The 17,795-nt window shown below is 44.5% G+C and overlaps 2 protein-coding genes across 3 annotated transcripts in view; one reads left to right on the top strand and one right to left on the bottom strand.

Annotated features, from left to right (window-relative positions):
* The window catches only part of LOC146176772 (organic cation transporter protein-like), a 35,539-nt gene extending 22,329 nt beyond the window's left edge, over positions 1–13,210 (top strand). Inside the window, exons 7-11 of the mRNA XM_084582954.1 lie at positions 647–732; positions 2,470–2,684; positions 3,359–3,540; positions 8,085–8,224; positions 13,054–13,210. Of these exons, the coding sequence (XP_084439080.1) occupies positions 647–732; positions 2,470–2,684; positions 3,359–3,540; positions 8,085–8,224; positions 13,054–13,117 (687 nt within the window). The 3' untranslated portion in view covers positions 13,118–13,210. The remainder of the gene's footprint in view (positions 1–646; positions 733–2,469; positions 2,685–3,358; positions 3,541–8,084; positions 8,225–13,053) is intronic.
* Positions 12,835–16,480, bottom strand: LOC146176771 (uncharacterized). 2 transcript variants are annotated; one of them, XM_084582956.1, is made up of 5 exons: positions 16,309–16,480; positions 16,077–16,215; positions 15,889–15,965; positions 15,323–15,549; positions 12,835–15,073 (listed from the first exon to the last, which is right to left on the bottom strand). In XM_084582956.1, the coding sequence occupies exons 1-5, from the start codon at positions 16,313–16,315 to the stop codon at positions 14,996–14,998; spliced, it is 528 nt and encodes a 175-aa protein (XP_084439082.1). In that variant the 5' UTR covers positions 16,316–16,480; the 3' UTR covers positions 12,835–14,995. The 2 variants fall into 2 exon arrangements, with proteins under 2 accessions (XP_084439082.1, XP_084439081.1); XM_084582955.1 differs by having other exon boundaries at positions 15,010–15,549.
* Between the last annotated feature and the right edge of the window lie 1,315 nt (positions 16,481–17,795).

Here is a 17,795-nt window from a genome sequence, read left to right as displayed (position 1 = left end):
GGGATTCTAGACTGTAAAGGTTAGCTTTTTTTGTAATGAAATAATGATTGTATGATATGAATACTTCGAAAATGCATTTCGGATCGATTCGAGAGTGTGAGGTTACTTGGTTGCGGGTCGCAGATCGAGAGGGCATATTCAAGTTTCGGGAGCACTAAGGTTAAAAAGCCTGACAGTTTTACATTAGGTGAAGCAAGGCTTATGATGGGTTTCAGTTTCAGATAAGCCAAAACGCGCGGTTAGCTTCATTAATGATATTGATTACATGAGCTGACAACGCAAGATAGTCTGCAATTGAGATGCCAAGGTATTTGTATGAAGGCCAATTTTGTATTGGGACACCGCGTATTGTGTAGTTTATTGTGCGGTATGCTCAACGGCGGTGAAATGTAACTAGAGTACTCTTATTTGCAATTAGCCACATTAGCCAATTTATGCCCCATGTGTCCGCTCGTTAACACATTGTAATATATATGAGTTGGTGATATTAGCGATTTTGCTATTATTCTCCGGTAGTAATGCACACTGGGAAACAAGCGAGATGCCACAGTCAGATGAAAGAAAACGGGTGCAGCATAAACTGCTTCAATAACCACACAGTACAGCAGCCCACCGAAATCATTCAGTGCCGTCCATTTCTTTTCAGGCTCGCGACGTCGGCACAGCAAGCGTCTCTGACCTGTTCTCAACAAAAGCCTGGGCCGCAACGACCGCTTTATTTAGTTTCCAACAGTGAGTGTACCTTTCACGAGTAGCAGTAATTTTCACTGTGAAGGACAATCAAATGTCGATTTCGAAAATGAACCCTATTAGGAGGCCTTGCCGAAACACCAGTCAGGATACTTGCTCGTTGCTCCTTGATGCGACAAAGTAAGAGCTTGCGTTCCATCCGTAGGCGGCGATGGCGCTGTATCCCGGCCGAATGGTACGTAGAGGTCAACGTTCTTAGATACATATCTAAAGACGTTGGTGGAGGTGCACTTAAAATAAAATGAGAGGCACGAGAGCGTAGCAAACCATGCGCTGGCTCTGGTAATTGATTAGCTTGGTCGCCAGCAAGCAGCACGTGCTATCAGTCGACCCTTGTCTGACAAGCCCCTCGTGAGTCCGTGATTATATATTTCAGAGGTGTGGTCTGAGGAGGCATGTGCAATGGCTATTTCTTCAGCGTGTGTTATAGATTTGGCCTTGAAGGTAAGGCCATCGATCGTGTCACCGTTTGACGGCTGGGGTCATATACCAGCCTCCTGAATGGGGCCCGAGGCACCCATGTAGAATATGCCTGATTTGTTGTCATAATGACGGGACAAGGCTCCAGCCCACGCAAGGTGCCGCCCATTCTGGTTTTCTCGTGACATGTTTGCAGGGAGAGGCCCCACTCTGAGGGCGCGTCTCCAACCTTTAGCCTATAGAATATATTAAAATTGCAGTCGGGACACGGAACCCGCGTGCCGATATCTCGTCGCAGCCGCCGGCGCGGTTTCTCTCGGGCAGTTTCCGCGGGACTCGAATTGGCTGAGGACATCGATTCCAATCCGGCCTGCACATTCAAAGACATTGTAATTTTTATCAAAACTCGCATCGCAAATACCCTAAACCTGCAAAGAGTTGGGAAAAGCGAACGAGAGGCTGCTCCCGCGCCTCTTCACCAACACGATGCTGTACCAGGCGGTACTTCAACATTTTGGCTCCCAATTCACTGGCCAGTGCCAGTACTGTGGGGAGGTCGTTGACACCTAACACATGATATGAGCCTGCCAACAGAACCCATCCCTTCCCCACATCCTTAACCCTTCCCGGGAGGACCGGGAGGCAACCCTGCTCAGCTGCTGCGACCTACAGGCCCAAAGGGCCTTAACGAGGCGTGGGCGGCAAACGCGAATGGGGTCCCTTACTAAGGACTCCACCTAGTATTTGTAAGGCCTAGGCCTTTAAGGCTCCGCACCAAACATAATTCCTTGTAAATATCCAATACATGTTTTACCATCAGCACCCTTGTCTGGGGCGCACGGTCATCACTTTCGGCGGCTCGAACGGATGCTTGTTGCTTTTCAAGTGGGAAAGTAAAGGTTTCTTCGGCGCTACCTGCGATGTGTTTAAAGAGCGATTCGAGCTCTTTAAATCGTCACGTGAATATTTTTAAACGTCGCGAAATGCTCTTCAAACACACCGCAGGTAGTACCAAAGAATCTGCACTGGACTTTCATGGAAATATTCGGATACTTCGATATAAACAATAATTCGACATACCCAGGTTCGATATATCCGGGAGCGACTATATTATTAATTGATTATCCGCTTTTTCCGTACTCTGTTCGACCACTCAGAGCACTAACGACGCCGATAGATAAGGCAGTATGTCGAAGTGAAATAAAAATGTAAGTTGCAGGCCCATGCAGAAATCGGGCACCGAAATATGGCTGCCTGGCGTTGGCTGGTGTGTACTGATCTCCGAATGTCAACCGGTAGGATGGTGACGACCTTGGTGTGGTACCACGCGACGGTGTCCACGGCAAGCGTGGGTGGCGACCCGTACGTGAACTTCACTATCGGCGCCTCGTCAGAGTACCCGGTGAGGCTCACCAACGCGATGCTCATCAAGTATTGCCGCCGGCGTCGCACCATCTGTGGCAGCATGTGCATCTCGGCGGTCGTCATGGTCGCCCTCTGGTTGATGCCGGCCGGTGAAGTGCACTTCATTTTGTTGCAGTTCAGCCGCCAACGTTCTGCATTCAGCTAGTCATTGCAAAAACCAGTGACTTTCACTAATGCGAAACAAGTAATTAGAAGAAACAGCCTTTTCTTGGAACATAACGAGGCTCTCCGGTGTTAGCGACACCATCTTCCCTGTCATGTGCCAGTCATATTCTTAGCGCAAAGACGGTGTCAAAAGTTCAGAAGTACAATAAAAGCTGGTGCAGGTAAATCAAAGAAACTGGACTGTAGACACAAAATGCCATTCTTTTCTGTGGCTAAATATGTCTATTTAACGTTTATGATCGATGACAGTATTATTTTTCGAATAACCACACTAATATTCCTGATCGCAAAACAGTTCGAATGAGCAGAAATCACATTTCGTCATTTTGTGAAGACATAAAAACACTCGAAGCATGTGTGGGCAATAGGGAAATGTTTGAAAGCAAATAAGCTGCAGGGCAGCCATGACTTAATAATCGGCAGGCGCACGGCAACATTCAGGATTAAGCACGGCACTTTGCATGAGGCAGATAATAAATGTTAAGTAGGCTTAAAATTATGTGTTGGCCAGGTTCGTTCATTTGCCTGAAACGACTGCGACCGCTGTAATTAGAAAATTATGCACAGACTTCGAAATGCTGCAACTTGCACTCCACAGAATACTCGTGGGTGCGGCTCGCCCTGCTGATGGCTGGGAAAGTTGGAACGTCGGCGACTGGTGCCGTGCTTCGAGTCCACCTGAGCGAGACGTACCCGACCGTGGTGCGCTCGGTCGCCTTGGGCTTCAGCAACACCCTGGGATGGCTCGGCTCGGCAGTGGCTCCATTCTTCGACGACCTGGTACGACATAATTTCGCGACGGGGGTATTTATATTTCATTTTCCGGGACACCAGATAGTTTTCAGGCTGTGGAGCACTGTACGATACTGGATGATCTATTCTTACCATATTATTCGTGGAAAAATTATCTCTTGGAGTTTGTCCAGTGCACTCATCCAGTGTTTAAAACTGTCATAGGAAATCAACCGAATGCGTTTTTGACCCCCATAATTGTTTCAAAACTGTGGAATGGTGTAAGATATTGTATGAACCTATTGACAGTATTATAAACACACTGCTTTAAAGTTCGTCCTGCGCTCACACTGATTGGTCAAAGGGACACACACCTGCAAAATTTATTGCATATTTGTAGTTTAAGATTGTGCATTAAGGCATTAGTAAACATGAATACCCGTGTGAAGTTCGCCTACGTTCGATTCATAATGTACAATTCCATTTCTTATGCCACATAGTTTTGGCTTGTTTGCTGAAAGATGGTTGCGACCTCAAAGTGAGATTATGTGAGAATCACAAAAACAATATAATTGCTTTTTGTCCAGTTGGTGATCATTCAAACTCATGCAGCAGGTTGATGTACACGTCTGTGTGCTTTAAAAATACTATTATATACGTGGCGTATACGTGGCGTGATCTGATACTTTCTTTTGACATTAGGACATTCGGTCGCAACTTGCAACCGAAAGTGCAGAAATAATGTTATAGCAAATTAGTTATTGAGAGCTGGCAAATATCAATTGGTAATCCATTGGTACTGATCTCATCCACAGAGTTTCAGAGTAAACTTGCTCCATAAAAATGACGTATTACCTGTCTAGCAATAACGAAAGGCATTTTTGACCGTAAAGCCCCACCGCGGTGACGTCGTTAGGACGCTCGACTGCTCTTCCCAATAATATGGGGTCAATCCCGGCCGCCGCGGCCGCTTTTCTATGGAGGCGAAAAGCAAGTCGCCCGTGGGCTATACGATGTCGGTGCACGTTAAAGATGCTCAGGCTGTCTAAATTTCCGAAGCCCTCAACTACAGCGTCTCTCATAGCCTAAGTCGCTTTGGGACATTAAACCCCATAAACCAAGCCAAACCAAACGAATTTCTAAAATAAAGTGCAAAATATATACAAGCCTCACGAAAGAGGATCTCAGAAAGTTTTGAAGCTATCATGCAGTCTTACAATATGTGAAAATATTGCATTCATAAGCAACATTGAAGGATGTGTACCTAATTTCTCAGTATGACAGTACAGTGTGTTCTATTTGGGGGTTATTCACTTAGAAGGATGATCCGGCGCAGTTACGACAACCAAATGTCATTTTGCGAAGCGGTGTCTAGTAGTTCGGAGCAAATGTAGCGCTTGATTCGTGAGCATCGCTGCAAAGATGCAGTGTAGTGGCATTGCTGTCGCTGAGTGTTCTTATAAGTTTGGCCACCTCGACGAACATGTGCTTAGCTATGCGAAGGTAAGAATTGTCATATGCGGCTTCAAGTTTAAAAGATTCCCCTTCTCTTCTTGGTTTTGATAATATACCGGCTCATTGTCAGCAAACCATCAAAGCCTAAAAACACGAAGAAAATTGTTACATTTACACGACCACACTCTCGAAATGAGTGCTTATCAGCGGACCAAAAAAGAACATGAAAAATCGAGGCACACTTATAATGGAAAGCTCGAAAGGCGAAGGCCCCAGAGAAAATGAATCCGCACAGCAATGAAAACACTTCCCTTTCCTTGGTACCCCGATCCGAATTTCCCCTCCCCTTTATTTGTTTCGCTGCATTTTTGTCCCACTCTTCCCGTCCTAATGTTGGTGCCACGCTCTTTCAATAACGCTCTTGCCACATGCGCAGCCTTATAATGAAGGTGCCGGGCCAGCAATAAATACGCGCCTGCTAAAACTTACGTTGCACTGACTGCCAGCCAGACACTGAGCGCTACAATACTTACGGAAGAATAAAGTAGTAGTAGTAGTAAAAACATTTATTTTAACAGAGGAGTTCGGGGCGCGCAGGCCCCTGGGCCCCCGCACGGCCCCACTACACTCAAACGTTCATGTTCCTACGGTTCATGACGTCGGCAGCTCGGTCTGTGGCGGTCTTTTGCCGGACCGAGTCCTTAGAGCGTAGCAGGGTCTCCCCTTCCTCCCAGGTGGTGAAGTGCTCCAGAACCCGGTGGGGAGGATCCGCCGGGCATTGGAATAGAATGTGGGCGAGGGTGGCAGTGGGGTGGTTGCAAGTGTGTTACTAGCACCGCTATGGTGGCGCAGTAGTTCAGATAGATGCCCGACTACTGTGCCGGAGTTTCCGGGTTCGAATCCGACTGCCGGCGACTTTCGATGGAGGCGAAACGGAGAGGCATCCGTGTGGTGTGTGACCACCATTTTCAAGATCCCCAGGTAGTCCAAATTAGTCTTCCACTATGGCACCTATTTTTCTTTCTGCATTCACTCCCACCTCCTTCCCATACGGTGTGGTTGAGGTGTCCACGAAACAAGTGCGACAGGTACTGCCTCTTTCCTTTCCTGTGAACCGATTATTATTATTATATTACTAACTGAATAGCCCCGCCGCGGTAGTGCAGTGGTTAAGATGCCCGACTACTGTACCGGAGTACCTGGGCTCGATCCCGAATGATAGAGGCAAAAAGAAGTGTCCGTGTGCTGTTAGTGCAGGTTAAAGATCACCAGGTGGTCGAAATTACTCCGGAGCCCTCCACTATGGCACCCCTTTCACCCCTTTCACTAACATCTTCCTCCCTTTCCCTATGGCGCGGTTCAGGTGTCCACAGAGCAAGTGTGACAGAATCCTGAGCCTTAACTTTCCAAAGAACCAATTGTTAAGAGGTTGTATGGTCGTTGCGTCTGCTGTCACAGTTCAAAGTGTGGCTCAGGTAATGTAGTAAAATACGAGGTGTGACAAAAAAAATGAGACTGATGCAATAAATTATTGTACTTACAGAATCAATTCTCTGTGACATTATCACCTTCTAAGCAGTCGCCTTCAGAATTCACACACTTCTGCATTCGGTGCTGCCAATGCTGGTAATAGTTCTGGAACGAGGTTTTCGGAAGGCTATTGAGGAGATTCTCCGTTTTTGCCTGAACCTCCCTGAGATAAAATGGGTTCCTTTAAGGCAAGATTTAACTTCATGATATGAAAAAAGTCGCGTGGAGCCAAATCAGGTGATTAAGGAGGATGCTCCATCACAGGAATGTTTTGCTGGTCAGAAACTGCTTGACAGATATCACTGCACAACTGTGACTTTTTTTCCTAATTTTTTCATGTCTTTTTAGTACTTCAATGTAGTAGTGTTGATTAACAGTATGACCACTGAGAACCCACTCAATATTTACAACCCCACTCTTTTTTCAAGTCTCGTTTCTTTTGTGTTACACCTCGTATATATATGCCACCACCACTGCCCCACAATTTAGGTGCAAAACTTAGTTCTAAAGAGACAATCCCGTACAAACCTTCTGCACTAACCATGCCAACAGCAGCAGAAACTGTTTTGAGATCGCTACTGTTCTCGCACCATAAAAAAATCACCGGTAATCGCCCCGTCTATGTAGTGTGAGAATTCTGGAAGCAGTATGCGATGCTACGCTACTGTTATAGTTTACTCTTTTGGATCTAAATCCCCGCCGCAGTGGCTCAATGGATAGGTTCCACTACTGAGCCGGCGGCCACTCTTCGATGAAGGCGAAAAGCGGCCTTGGGTACATAAATGCCAAATGATCTCTCTAAATTCTGTTGATTATGTTGTTGCGCGGTCGTTTCTTTGTGCATTTCTTGCTTCCAAGTTCCGTTTCCGCTGTATGATATACAAAACTACTCTCGACATGACTGCACCCACAAATACAAACTCTTCAGGAGGAAATAAAGCTGTTGAATGCAGATTTTAATTAGATAACTTTATCAATTTCGCTAAATTGCAAGCTTTATGAGATAAACAAATTACTGACTTTACCTATTATTTACGTAGTGAGTTAATTATTCTGATGACTTATTTGAATATACCTGAATTTAATTGGTTTATTTAAGAAATTCAGTAATTATCCTATTAATCAATTATATTTTCTATTCAAATGATTTTTCAACTGAGCAATATTACTAAGTTTTGAATTGAATAAACTATTTACACATGTAATTATTAATTTTCGTGATTTATTTCCATGCTCTAGAATATATAACTAGGTAATTAAATAATTCGCCACTTCGTTTAAATATTCAAATTAATCTAAAATTACATCAATTAATCCAATAATTCGATACTATAACTCATTAGCAAATTATTTCATTATTATGACCTATTTAATATTCTTATTAATTACATAAGCACTTAGTCAATTGTTTCTTACTAGAATTATGGATGACTGACAGTTCGTGCCAACACTGCCAAGAGGCCCTGTAAACACCACTCATAAGGCAATTGCTTTTGCCCCAACAATCTCGAATCATCGGACACCCTAATGAACTATGCCTTCCCAGTGACCCAGCTCGTCTGAGGCGCTGGACTCTAAGTGTCACGTTCCCACACTGTCTACTGCAGGGCCACGCTACTCAGCCATGGGTGCCAAACGCTGCAGCAGCCGTGCTCTGTGGCGCCGCCGCAGGCGCCCCCTGGCTACTAGCAGAGACCTTTGAGGAGACGCTCCAGGATGGCTTCACTAAGCAGCACAGAACAGCCAAGTGAGAGAGGCTTAGCCAAAGCCTGGAGATTTTTAGTGCACAATGCATTTAACCTGCATATTGCGCACATTCACGTTCAGTTAGAAAACAGACTGGCAAGCCTGAAAACCTGTCCCATCATTCACATGCTGGCAATACAAAGCTTGCTGTTTAAAAGGTCTTATTGCATATAGTATTATGATGTACAGCCTTTACCAAAAGTGTAGACAGCATGTCTACTTTTGAGCCATGTAGTGGCACCAGTTCAGGATTAGTGGAAGTTTTTTCTATTGGAGAGAGTTGGACACAAAAACCTTACCATCAAGATTTGGACCACTGGAAAAGCATTACAAAGCCACACAAAGTGGCTCAGAAGCAGAGCCCCTGGGATCTACACTTTTGACAAATATTGTATGTGAGCCCACCCAAGAAATCACTGGTTTCCAAGGTCATTGTATCTCCATTGTACTTGATCTGGTGAGTCAAGCCCTTTTCCAAACAATAGCATGAAATGCTCTCACAAAATCCAATACCGGCGTTGTGAGCAAAAATTACGGGTATAGGTCTCTCAGGTGGCGGCTGACATGGTAGATCTTTGACTCTTCAATGACATGTACATCCTGACAAGGTCACGTGATATAAAAACTTTGGGAGGAGCTACAACTGTCTAAGGAGACGAAATATTTGATTAAGAAACGCCAGAGTATGAAAGCCTCCAATCCAACAGACCAGATCGAATTGGCCGAGATATCAAAGCTAATCAATAAGTGCAAGGTGGGTGATATAAGTATAACATGGAGAAAATTGAGCATGCTGTAAAGAACGGAGGAAGTCTTAAAGCGGTAAAGAAGAAATTGGCCATTAGCAAAAACCAGATGTGATAAGGGACAAGGCAGGCAACGTCGAATATGGACAAGATAGTCAAAGTAGCCGAGTTCTATACAGATCTCTACAGCAGCTAAAGTACTCAGGACCGTAACAAGATTGGCGGCAGGGAAAAACAGTCAGACGTTCCACCAGTGACGAAGGACGAGGTCAAGAAAGTATTAGAAACTATGAAAAGGGGGAAATCAGCTGGAGAGGATCAAATAACTACAGATTTACTGAAGGACGGGGGGGATATCGTGCTAGAAAAACTGGCCACCCTGTATACGCAGTGCCTGGTGTCATCGACGGTACCGGAACCATAGAAGAATGCAAACATTATCCTCATTCACAAGAAAGGGGACTCTAAGGACCTTAAAAATTACAGACCAATCAGCTTACTGTCTGTTACGTATAATGTATTTACTAAGGTAATCGCTAATAGAATCAGGACTACCTTAGACTGCAATCAAGCAAAGGATCAAGCAGGGTTTCGGAAACGGTACTCTACTATCGATCATATCCATACCATCAATCAGGTGATAGAAAAATGCTCGGAATATAACCAGCCCTTATACACAGCATTCATTGATTACGAAAAAGCATTTCACTCAGTTGAAACCTCGGCGGTGATGCAGGCATTGCGAAATCAGGAGGTAGACGAGCCATACGTGAAAGTGCTGGAAGATATATATAGTGGCTGCACAGCAACCATACTTCTGCATAAAGAAACAAAATTCCCATAAAGAAAGGTGTTAGGCAAGGAGACACAATCTCCCCAGTACTTTTCGCAGCTTGCTTAGAGGAAGTATTCAGGGACTTGGAATGAGAGTAGTTAGGGATAAGGGTAGATGAAGAATACCTCAGTAATCTGCGATTTGTTGATATTGCCTTGCTAAGCAACTTGGGGGATGAACTACAAATAATGATTGATGACCTAGACAGGAAAAGTAGAAAGGTAGGCTTGAAAATCAATATGCAGAAGACTAAGGTAATGTTCAACAGCCTCGGGAAGGAACAGCAGTTTACATTAGTTAGCGAAGTACTGAAAGTAGTAGGCGATTATGTCTACTTAGGACAGGTAGTAACCGCAGATTCGGACCATGAAAAGGAAATAAGAATAAGATTGGGGTGGAGCGCATTTGGCAACCACTCGCAGATTATGACTAGCAGCTTACCAGTATCGCTCAAGAGGAAAGTATACAACAGTTGCATCTTACCTGTACTCACCTATGGGGCTGAAACGTGGAGGCTAACCAAGAAAGTTCTACCTAAGTTGAGGGCACCCCAGAAGGCTATGGAACGAAAAATGGTAGGGGTAACATTAAGAGATAGGAAGCGTGCAGAGTGGGTCAGAGAAATAACTCAAGTTACCGACATTCTAGTGAAAAATGAGAAGAAGAAATGGACATGGGCAGGACATGTAGTGCGAAGAGTGGATAACCGATGGTCGCTTAGGGTAACAAACTGGATTCCAAGAGAAGGAAAGCGTAGCAGGGGGCGGCAGAAAGTTAGGTGGGCGGATGAGGTAAAGAAGTTCGCGGGGGCCAAGTGGATGCAGCTAGCACAGAACCGGGTTAAGTGGAGAAATATGGGAGAGGCCTTCGCCCTGCAGTGGGTATAGTCAGGCTGATGATGATGATGACAACTAGGACTACTCATTGGAGGTCGAAAGGAAAAGTAGGAGTCAACATTACAGTGGTCTTGGATGATGAGTCAGTACCATACTCCTAGGCCATGTTGGCAGATTGATACGGTTTGGGTAAAGCAGGGCTTTATATATATATGTCGAGTGGCCGCCTACGAATGCTAGCTGGACAATATGATAGCTTACTACTGTATTGTAATAATTTATAGGCACATATTAAGGGTTCTCTAAATAAGCAAGCCAACAAGGACTAACATGTATGCGAAGAAGAAACCGCAGGAAAGGGGGAGGGAGTCAGACGAGAGCCCATAAACTATCGCGCGTTACCCTTAAAGGCGTAGCTTATGTGTTCCCAATAAGTTTTGTTCCAGGATATGCACAGACTTAGTGAAAAGAACATTTGGGAATATATAAAACAGGAGACATGTTTCTATATCCCATTGAAACTATTGCAAAACGCTCACCTTTCATGGCTGCAGCCACTAATAAGAGTATTGGAAGCAAAAACGTCGACACAAAAGTGCAATCCGCTGATTGGAAAAGGTGGCATTATCAGAGGTTTTGGCAATACTTTTATCATTAGCTGGAATATACACATGTATGAAGAAGAACTCTCCTGTACTTCTAAAATGAACCCAGTACCGTGCTAGCTGCATCCACTTGACCCCTGTAAACTTCTTAACCTCATCCGCCAACCTAGTTTCCGCCGCAGCTAAGTTTTTTCTTCGAATGCGATTTGGTACCCTTAGCGACGATCAGTTACTGCCTCCTTGCACATGTCAAGCCCATGTGCATTTCCTCTTGACTTCGAATAGAACATCATTAACTCGAGCTATTTCCCACCCTTGCACCTGCAGAATTCAGAAATAATTTTTATGTTGAAGTCTTGATCGAATTCGGCCAGGGCGCTCTTAAGAGCGTAACGCCAGTACTAATTACCGAGATATGGCTCCATGGTGGCATAGTGCTGTGAAGGCACGGTTTCTGCATAGAGTGTATTTCAGCTTGTTTACACAAATTTCAATTCCAAAAAGGGAATTTTATGTCGAGGACTCTTAGATGTTAGTTTTGGGGTGTCTTAGTAAAGGAAGAAGCCCTCACATTTCCATCATGAGCCTTTTGTATATTTTGGTCAGTAATGGGTCCTTTTCAGTTCTGCTCTTGGAACCCTCGGATCAGCATTCATGTAGCCCATATTTTGGCTTTTTTTCTGCCCCAAGGTTCACGAGTGAAATTAAGCTAAATAAGAAGCACATAGTCTTTCTGACTCTTATTTGAAATTATGGAAAAAAAGCAGGAAACAAATGTTCTGATTGTATTTTCTGGAGCCATGAAATTGCAATGTAAATTACTGAGACTTAAAACTTCAAATGGTTATGTAGCCACCATATTGAAAAGATTTTAGCATAAGCTTTACATGATTCGACGCCAGCAACCTCTTAGCAGAGTGGGGTACGAAACACATGGCATTAGCCTTAAAGTGCCTTCCTTATACTAGTCAAATGGCTCCTGCTAAGCTATTACAGTGCACTGAAGTTACACTCCTATTTTAATGTAATATGTCTGTCTCCAATAAAAGCACACACAAAAAGTTCCCTTTTACTCCGCTGTTACTTTCTGGGAATTCAGTTGACAAATTAACTGGGCAAGGGACACCAAGCGCTATGTGTAGAAAAGCAAGAAACGCTAAAGTATGCCATGATGTATACCAGCACAACACAGCAAAAAACAACAGAGAGGTTTGGGTTGGTTTGTGGGGTTTAATGTTCCAAAGCGACTCAAGCAATGAGAGATGCCGTAGTAGAGGACTATGAAAATTTTGACCACCAGGGATTCTTTAACGTGCATTGACATTAGACAGCACACGGATGCCGTGCTTTTCGCCTCCAGCAAAATGCGGCTGCCGAGACCACGATTCGGTCCCACATTCTTGGGAACAGTAGTTGGGCGCGCCGTAAATACTGTGCCCCCCCCCCCCCCGGCGAGGCAGACAACAGAGGTAGATTCACAAAAAGCGTTGAAATTGTAAAAGGCATTTATTGGGTAAGCCTAAACCTCACTTGGACACAATAGTAAAAATACCTTGAGTCATTTCATCAGAAAATGTAACTGTCAATTTGTTAACTACGTATCTGTGATGAATTCACACTTCAAGTGCAATCAGTGTTTTATTGATCGGTTTAAAGATTAAATATCAATTGGAATTTCAGTGCTTGTGCCTACTTGTCTTCAACTTTTCTTTTGCTGTGTTGTGCTGGCATACATCATGGAACACTAAATAGCTTTTCGCAAAACACGAAGGTTTCTTTTTCTCAAATTATTTTTCATTCTTTTACAGGAAAACCACAGCTCCAAGCTCAGATGCGCAGCAAGTCTACATCGTGGAAATGACGCATATTTAGTAGCCGCATATTACTTGAGCACATGCGCTGGAGATGGGGAAAAGTTTAAAGTGTGTGCACACTTGTAAAAGAATAAATTAATGATTCGTTGCTGACAACATAGCAATCAGTGCACAGCACAATCAGCCTCCAGCAGGCAGCCACTATATTTGAGACATTCGCTAACGCCTGCGGACTCATCTGCATCCCACCAAATCGGAACTGCTATACATTTGCGCCCTCAAGACCGAGCCCACCTCAATAAACATCTCCCTGCGCTAGGGACCTGTGCGCGAGGTGGATGAGGTCGAGGTCTTGGGCTTCCATATTCATCGTTGGCTCAAAGGAGACGCTAAAGTCGTCAAACTCAAGCGCGCCAGGGACATGGTGGGCCACATGCTGCACCGGGTATCGAATCGGTGTGGGGGTCTGGGACACTAAGCTCTCCGTTTTGCACAGGCGCACGTTACCAGCAGCTTCCCATATTGTCCCCATACCAGCACTTCCTGGTGCCCGGCTCAAGCTGCTCACTACGACACAAATGTGAAACTCGAACGCCCACACTGTGAAGAGAGTTGTTGCTCTTTATCACACACATTGTGGGCATGTCACACAGACGCGAAGCGGAGTGTTAATACATATCGGCAGATAAATGAAAGCACCCTGGAGGTTTTTTATAATTTACTTTCTAAGATATCCTGGGAGAGCGTTCTTTCGAGCACTGATGCGGAGGGGGCTTACAACACCTTCATACACAAATTTATAAATGTCTATAATGATTGCTTCCCTTCAGAACCCATAAACGGCCACGCAAAGCACGCAAACCTTGGATTACTGCAGAATGTATCAAAGCTAAAAGCTGAAAAATGTTCTTTATCAAAAGTTTTTGAATACAGAAACAAAACCGATTTAGATAAATTCCAAAAACAGAACAAACAGCCTTTTACGGAAAACTAAAAAAGGCTACTTTGAAAACCTTTTCATCCAGGACACGAAGCAAACTCCAGAATTCATTTGGAAAAAATTCAATACGCTAATAAACCGCCACCCTGGTACAAATGATAACCCCAACGAGATAATTGTAAATGGTACAACTCTTGCTGGAGAAAATTTAGCTGTAGCGTTTAATGATTTTTTCACATCAGTAGGAAATAGCCATGATGACCCCAGCTGTACAGATTTTTTTACACCAACGAACAAGAGAGTGCATTTTTTTCTCCAGTAACTGCAGATGAGATTGTGTCTACAATCATGTATCTAAACAAGTCTACTTGTACTGATATAGATGGCTTACAGATTCGGCCAGTTAAATGTTGCTATTATTATAGCTCCAGTTTTAGAGTACATCATTAATCAAATATTTTCATGCGGTCAACTTCCTCGCCGGCTCCAAGTGGCTAAAGTTACTACCATTTTTAAAGGTGGTGAGAAATGCAATATGTCTAACTACAGGCCTATTTCAATACTCCCTGTTTTCTCCAAAGTAGTTGAAAAACTAATACACGTTCGAATGAGCTCATTCCTAACCAAGCATCACATCCTGACACAATATCAGTTTGGGTTTACAAAGAAAGAACGATCCACAGAAAGCGCCTTGCTTGAGCAAAAAGAAATCATTTTGAATGCTTTTAAACGTGAATTTTATGAACTTAGAATATTTGTAGACTATTCAAAAGCATTGGATAAAATAAATCACACCACGCTATTAAAAACTTTGAATATTATGGTTTCAGAGGCTGTTTTCTATTTGCCATTAAGTCCTACCTACAACATCGCCAACAAAGGGTAAACATTAACTCTTGCTCCGGTTTCAAACCATTACTACACGGCGTTCCGCAGGGAAGTATTCTCTGGCCGCTGCTTTTTAACCTATATATTAACAACCTTGTTAACATAGATTTAAACGCCAACAATTTTCACTAGGAGTTCCTCTTGTGCCCCAGATGCTTGGACAGCAGCCGTCAGATTCCGCATGGCCTACACATAAAAAAAGCTCCAATTAGAAATTTATACTGTTGAATAACTACCTAGTTTTTTGTGTGAAATGTTAGGTATTCAGGCATCTTGGACAGGATATGGTTGTAGAATACTCATGGCAGTGCTATAAGCCGAGTTGTCACAACCAATTTCCAAGAAGTAGAGGAATTCAAAAATAAGTGCGGGTACATTATGTTCCAAGTAATGGTTTCTGCTTCCCAAAATGTAGTCGGTACTGTGAGTACACACCTCTAGCACGTCTTGCTGGAATGCAGCATCTTGGGCATTGCGAACCTCAACCAAATTCGCTAAATGGCGAGTCTCAAGCAGTGCCTGCCACATCAAATCCTCGCCGTCATCAAGCCGGTGGAGTCTCCTCCTTGGCTGCGGTGCCCTAGGCGTGGGCTGCGGCGAGGGCTGTGGTGATGGGTGAGGCGAGTACTGCGGTGAAGGGTCCGGCGAGTACTGCAGTGTGGCTGTTGGAGAAAGAAATGTCCTCATGATGCAATGCTCTATGCAGTGGAATGTGGAGCAATTTCTTACGTTACTGCTGATGCGAATGCACTGAACACCAGCAACAGAAGGCACAATTGGAGGCCAATAGGCAATGCTGTTGCAGCATATTTTATGCCAACATTCGTCAGATTGTTATGGGCCATAACAGCCTCATTCTATAGTGTGACAATTTCAGAGAGAGACAGTTATAATGATGCATTATCACTGCACTTTTACTGCTACTGCTACAAATACTATTATTCCTCATGCATTTACAACAAAGTGTAGTGTGGAGTATGCATAATGGCAGGCCAACTCACAAGCTGTGGGGCTAGGTGGATCCTCTTCCTCCGCACAGGCTTCCACAGGCTGCACCGCACCTCTCGAAATACTCACACTGGGGTGCAATAAAGACGTAATTAGTAGCAGCAAAGGACATACTGTCAAAGTTAGGGTGAGTACACAAGTCAGAAGGTATACAAATCATACATTGAAAGAGTTCTCTCACCTGCTAGAGTGAACTACGCTGGCGCTCGTCCCCGCCCTGTCTCCAGCAGACACCCTGGTGCCTCCGCTGGTCCCTGGCCTTTCTTCCGAAGACACCCTCGGCCGTTTATTAGTGAGCTGCTGGCGGTGGGCTGGTACGCCTGTTAAAAAAAACCATAACGCCACACGTTCGCGCACAACTGCCTGTATGCTACTGCAAGCAAAGTATGCGTCAAACCACGACGGACACTTACCGTACATCCGAAGAGTGGAGGCCCGACTCCCGTAGCACTTGCCGTACCAATAAGGTTAAGGATGCAGCCCCCCAGTCCGCCGAGCTCGCCACCTCCAGTTTCACTGCAAGAGGATGCGGCGAGGCATGTTGAAATGACATTTTACAAACTGATGATGACGAACTTATCAGCACTCTTGCTTTATGCGGGCTGCTTCCGCCCGCTTGCGGCAGCACAACACATGCAACAAGTGCCGCCAACCGTTGGCTGTCTTTACGGCCGGGCCCTCGTTATTCAAAAGAGCCGCCAGCTCGTTCCACAGCACGCGCTTTTCGGCGGATGTGTATGAGCTTGTGAGGTCTGCGGAGCTGCGTGCTAGCAAAGGATGTGTTTCCATAAACTCTACTAGCAGCAGCAGCTCCTGCTCGAGTGACATTCTTCGCTTAGGCACCATTTCGAGTAACTGGCGTCAAAACTTGCAGGCAGCAACTAGCGGCGAAAAAAGGGTGCATAGTTTCTCGTTGCGATTTCGATGATGTAGCAACATCAAACAGCCATTGGCGCGCAACAACTAGGGTTGTGGCTGGAAAAGCAAAAACCATAACGTACGATTTCTTTCAAAACGAAATAGCAACAGCAAAGAGTAGTTATTTTGCGGTTACGTATGCAGGTGCAGCGCTAAAGGAACTTGCACCGCAGGATAAGAACAAACGATAACTAGTACGGTTGGTAGCGCACACTCAACCATCCTTGTTTGCTCGTTCTTGAATGACTTCTGTGCTGGACGTTCATGCAGTCATGATAGTTTATTTTTTCCAAATAACCAGGTCTCGTGGTCATCTTCTATCTCCTAAAAAAGAAACGGAACCACAATAATGTACTTGGCACATATCACCCTTACGCCACTTTTTACATCCATGTAAACACTGGCAGATAACACAAAACTTACCTCAGCAGGTTGTCTTCGTCGGTTTTCTGGTCCGTGCCCTTCACTGGCTTCGATCACAATTTTCCGTGCACTTAGGACAACCACACAGAATCTTGCATTCAGATCCGTGGAATCAGCTGTTTTCCAGGTGGCCGCCATGTTTATTGTTTACCTCTGCAAGCGGGTCTTTACGGCGACAAACCTTACCAATAAAAAAGTTTAACTGTAAAAGTGTAATTGTTCCTTCTTTTCTTTGATATAATTGAACTTTGAATACAGTTTCTTAAAAACAACAACATTATATATTTTATTAACTGCGTGTGTGAGCCTTCTGTGGACGTTCTTTAATTTGTACATGTGATGATCTTCCTCTTTCATTTGTACATACCATCATCATCGTCCCGCGGCGCCGGCTCCGGCACGTGCCTGGGTTTTGTCACCGTAGTAAAACGCCAGACACGGCATCCCTTGCCTTGCCGTCTCGACCTGGCCTTCTTCCACAGTATATATGTAAAAGAAATAGTATATGGCCCCTTGACAAGCAAATAAATTTCTTGCGCTGAAAATAAGCACCCTGGGC

The sequence above is a fragment of the Amblyomma maculatum genome, chromosome 10 (assembly GCF_055883805.1).
Source record: "Amblyomma maculatum isolate TAMU_Amacu chromosome 10, ASM5588380v1, whole genome shotgun sequence".
NCBI lineage: Eukaryota > Metazoa > Arthropoda > Arachnida > Ixodida > Ixodidae > Amblyomma > Amblyomma maculatum.
Note: the sequence above shows the minus strand (reverse complement) of the source record. Positions and strands in the feature narration are given on the sequence as shown.

Excerpts from the sequence above, each read along its gene's own strand:
- LOC146176771 (XM_084582955.1), bottom strand. Across the intron at positions 15,966-16,076 it reads AGCGTAGTTCACTCTAGCAG|TGTGAGTATTTCGAGAGGTG; the intron begins GTGAGAGAACTC and ends ATTGCACCCCAG. Across the intron at positions 15,550-15,888 it reads TCCACCTAGCCCCACAGCTT|CCACACTGCAGTACTCGCCG; the intron begins GTGAGTTGGCCT and ends TTTCTCCAACAG.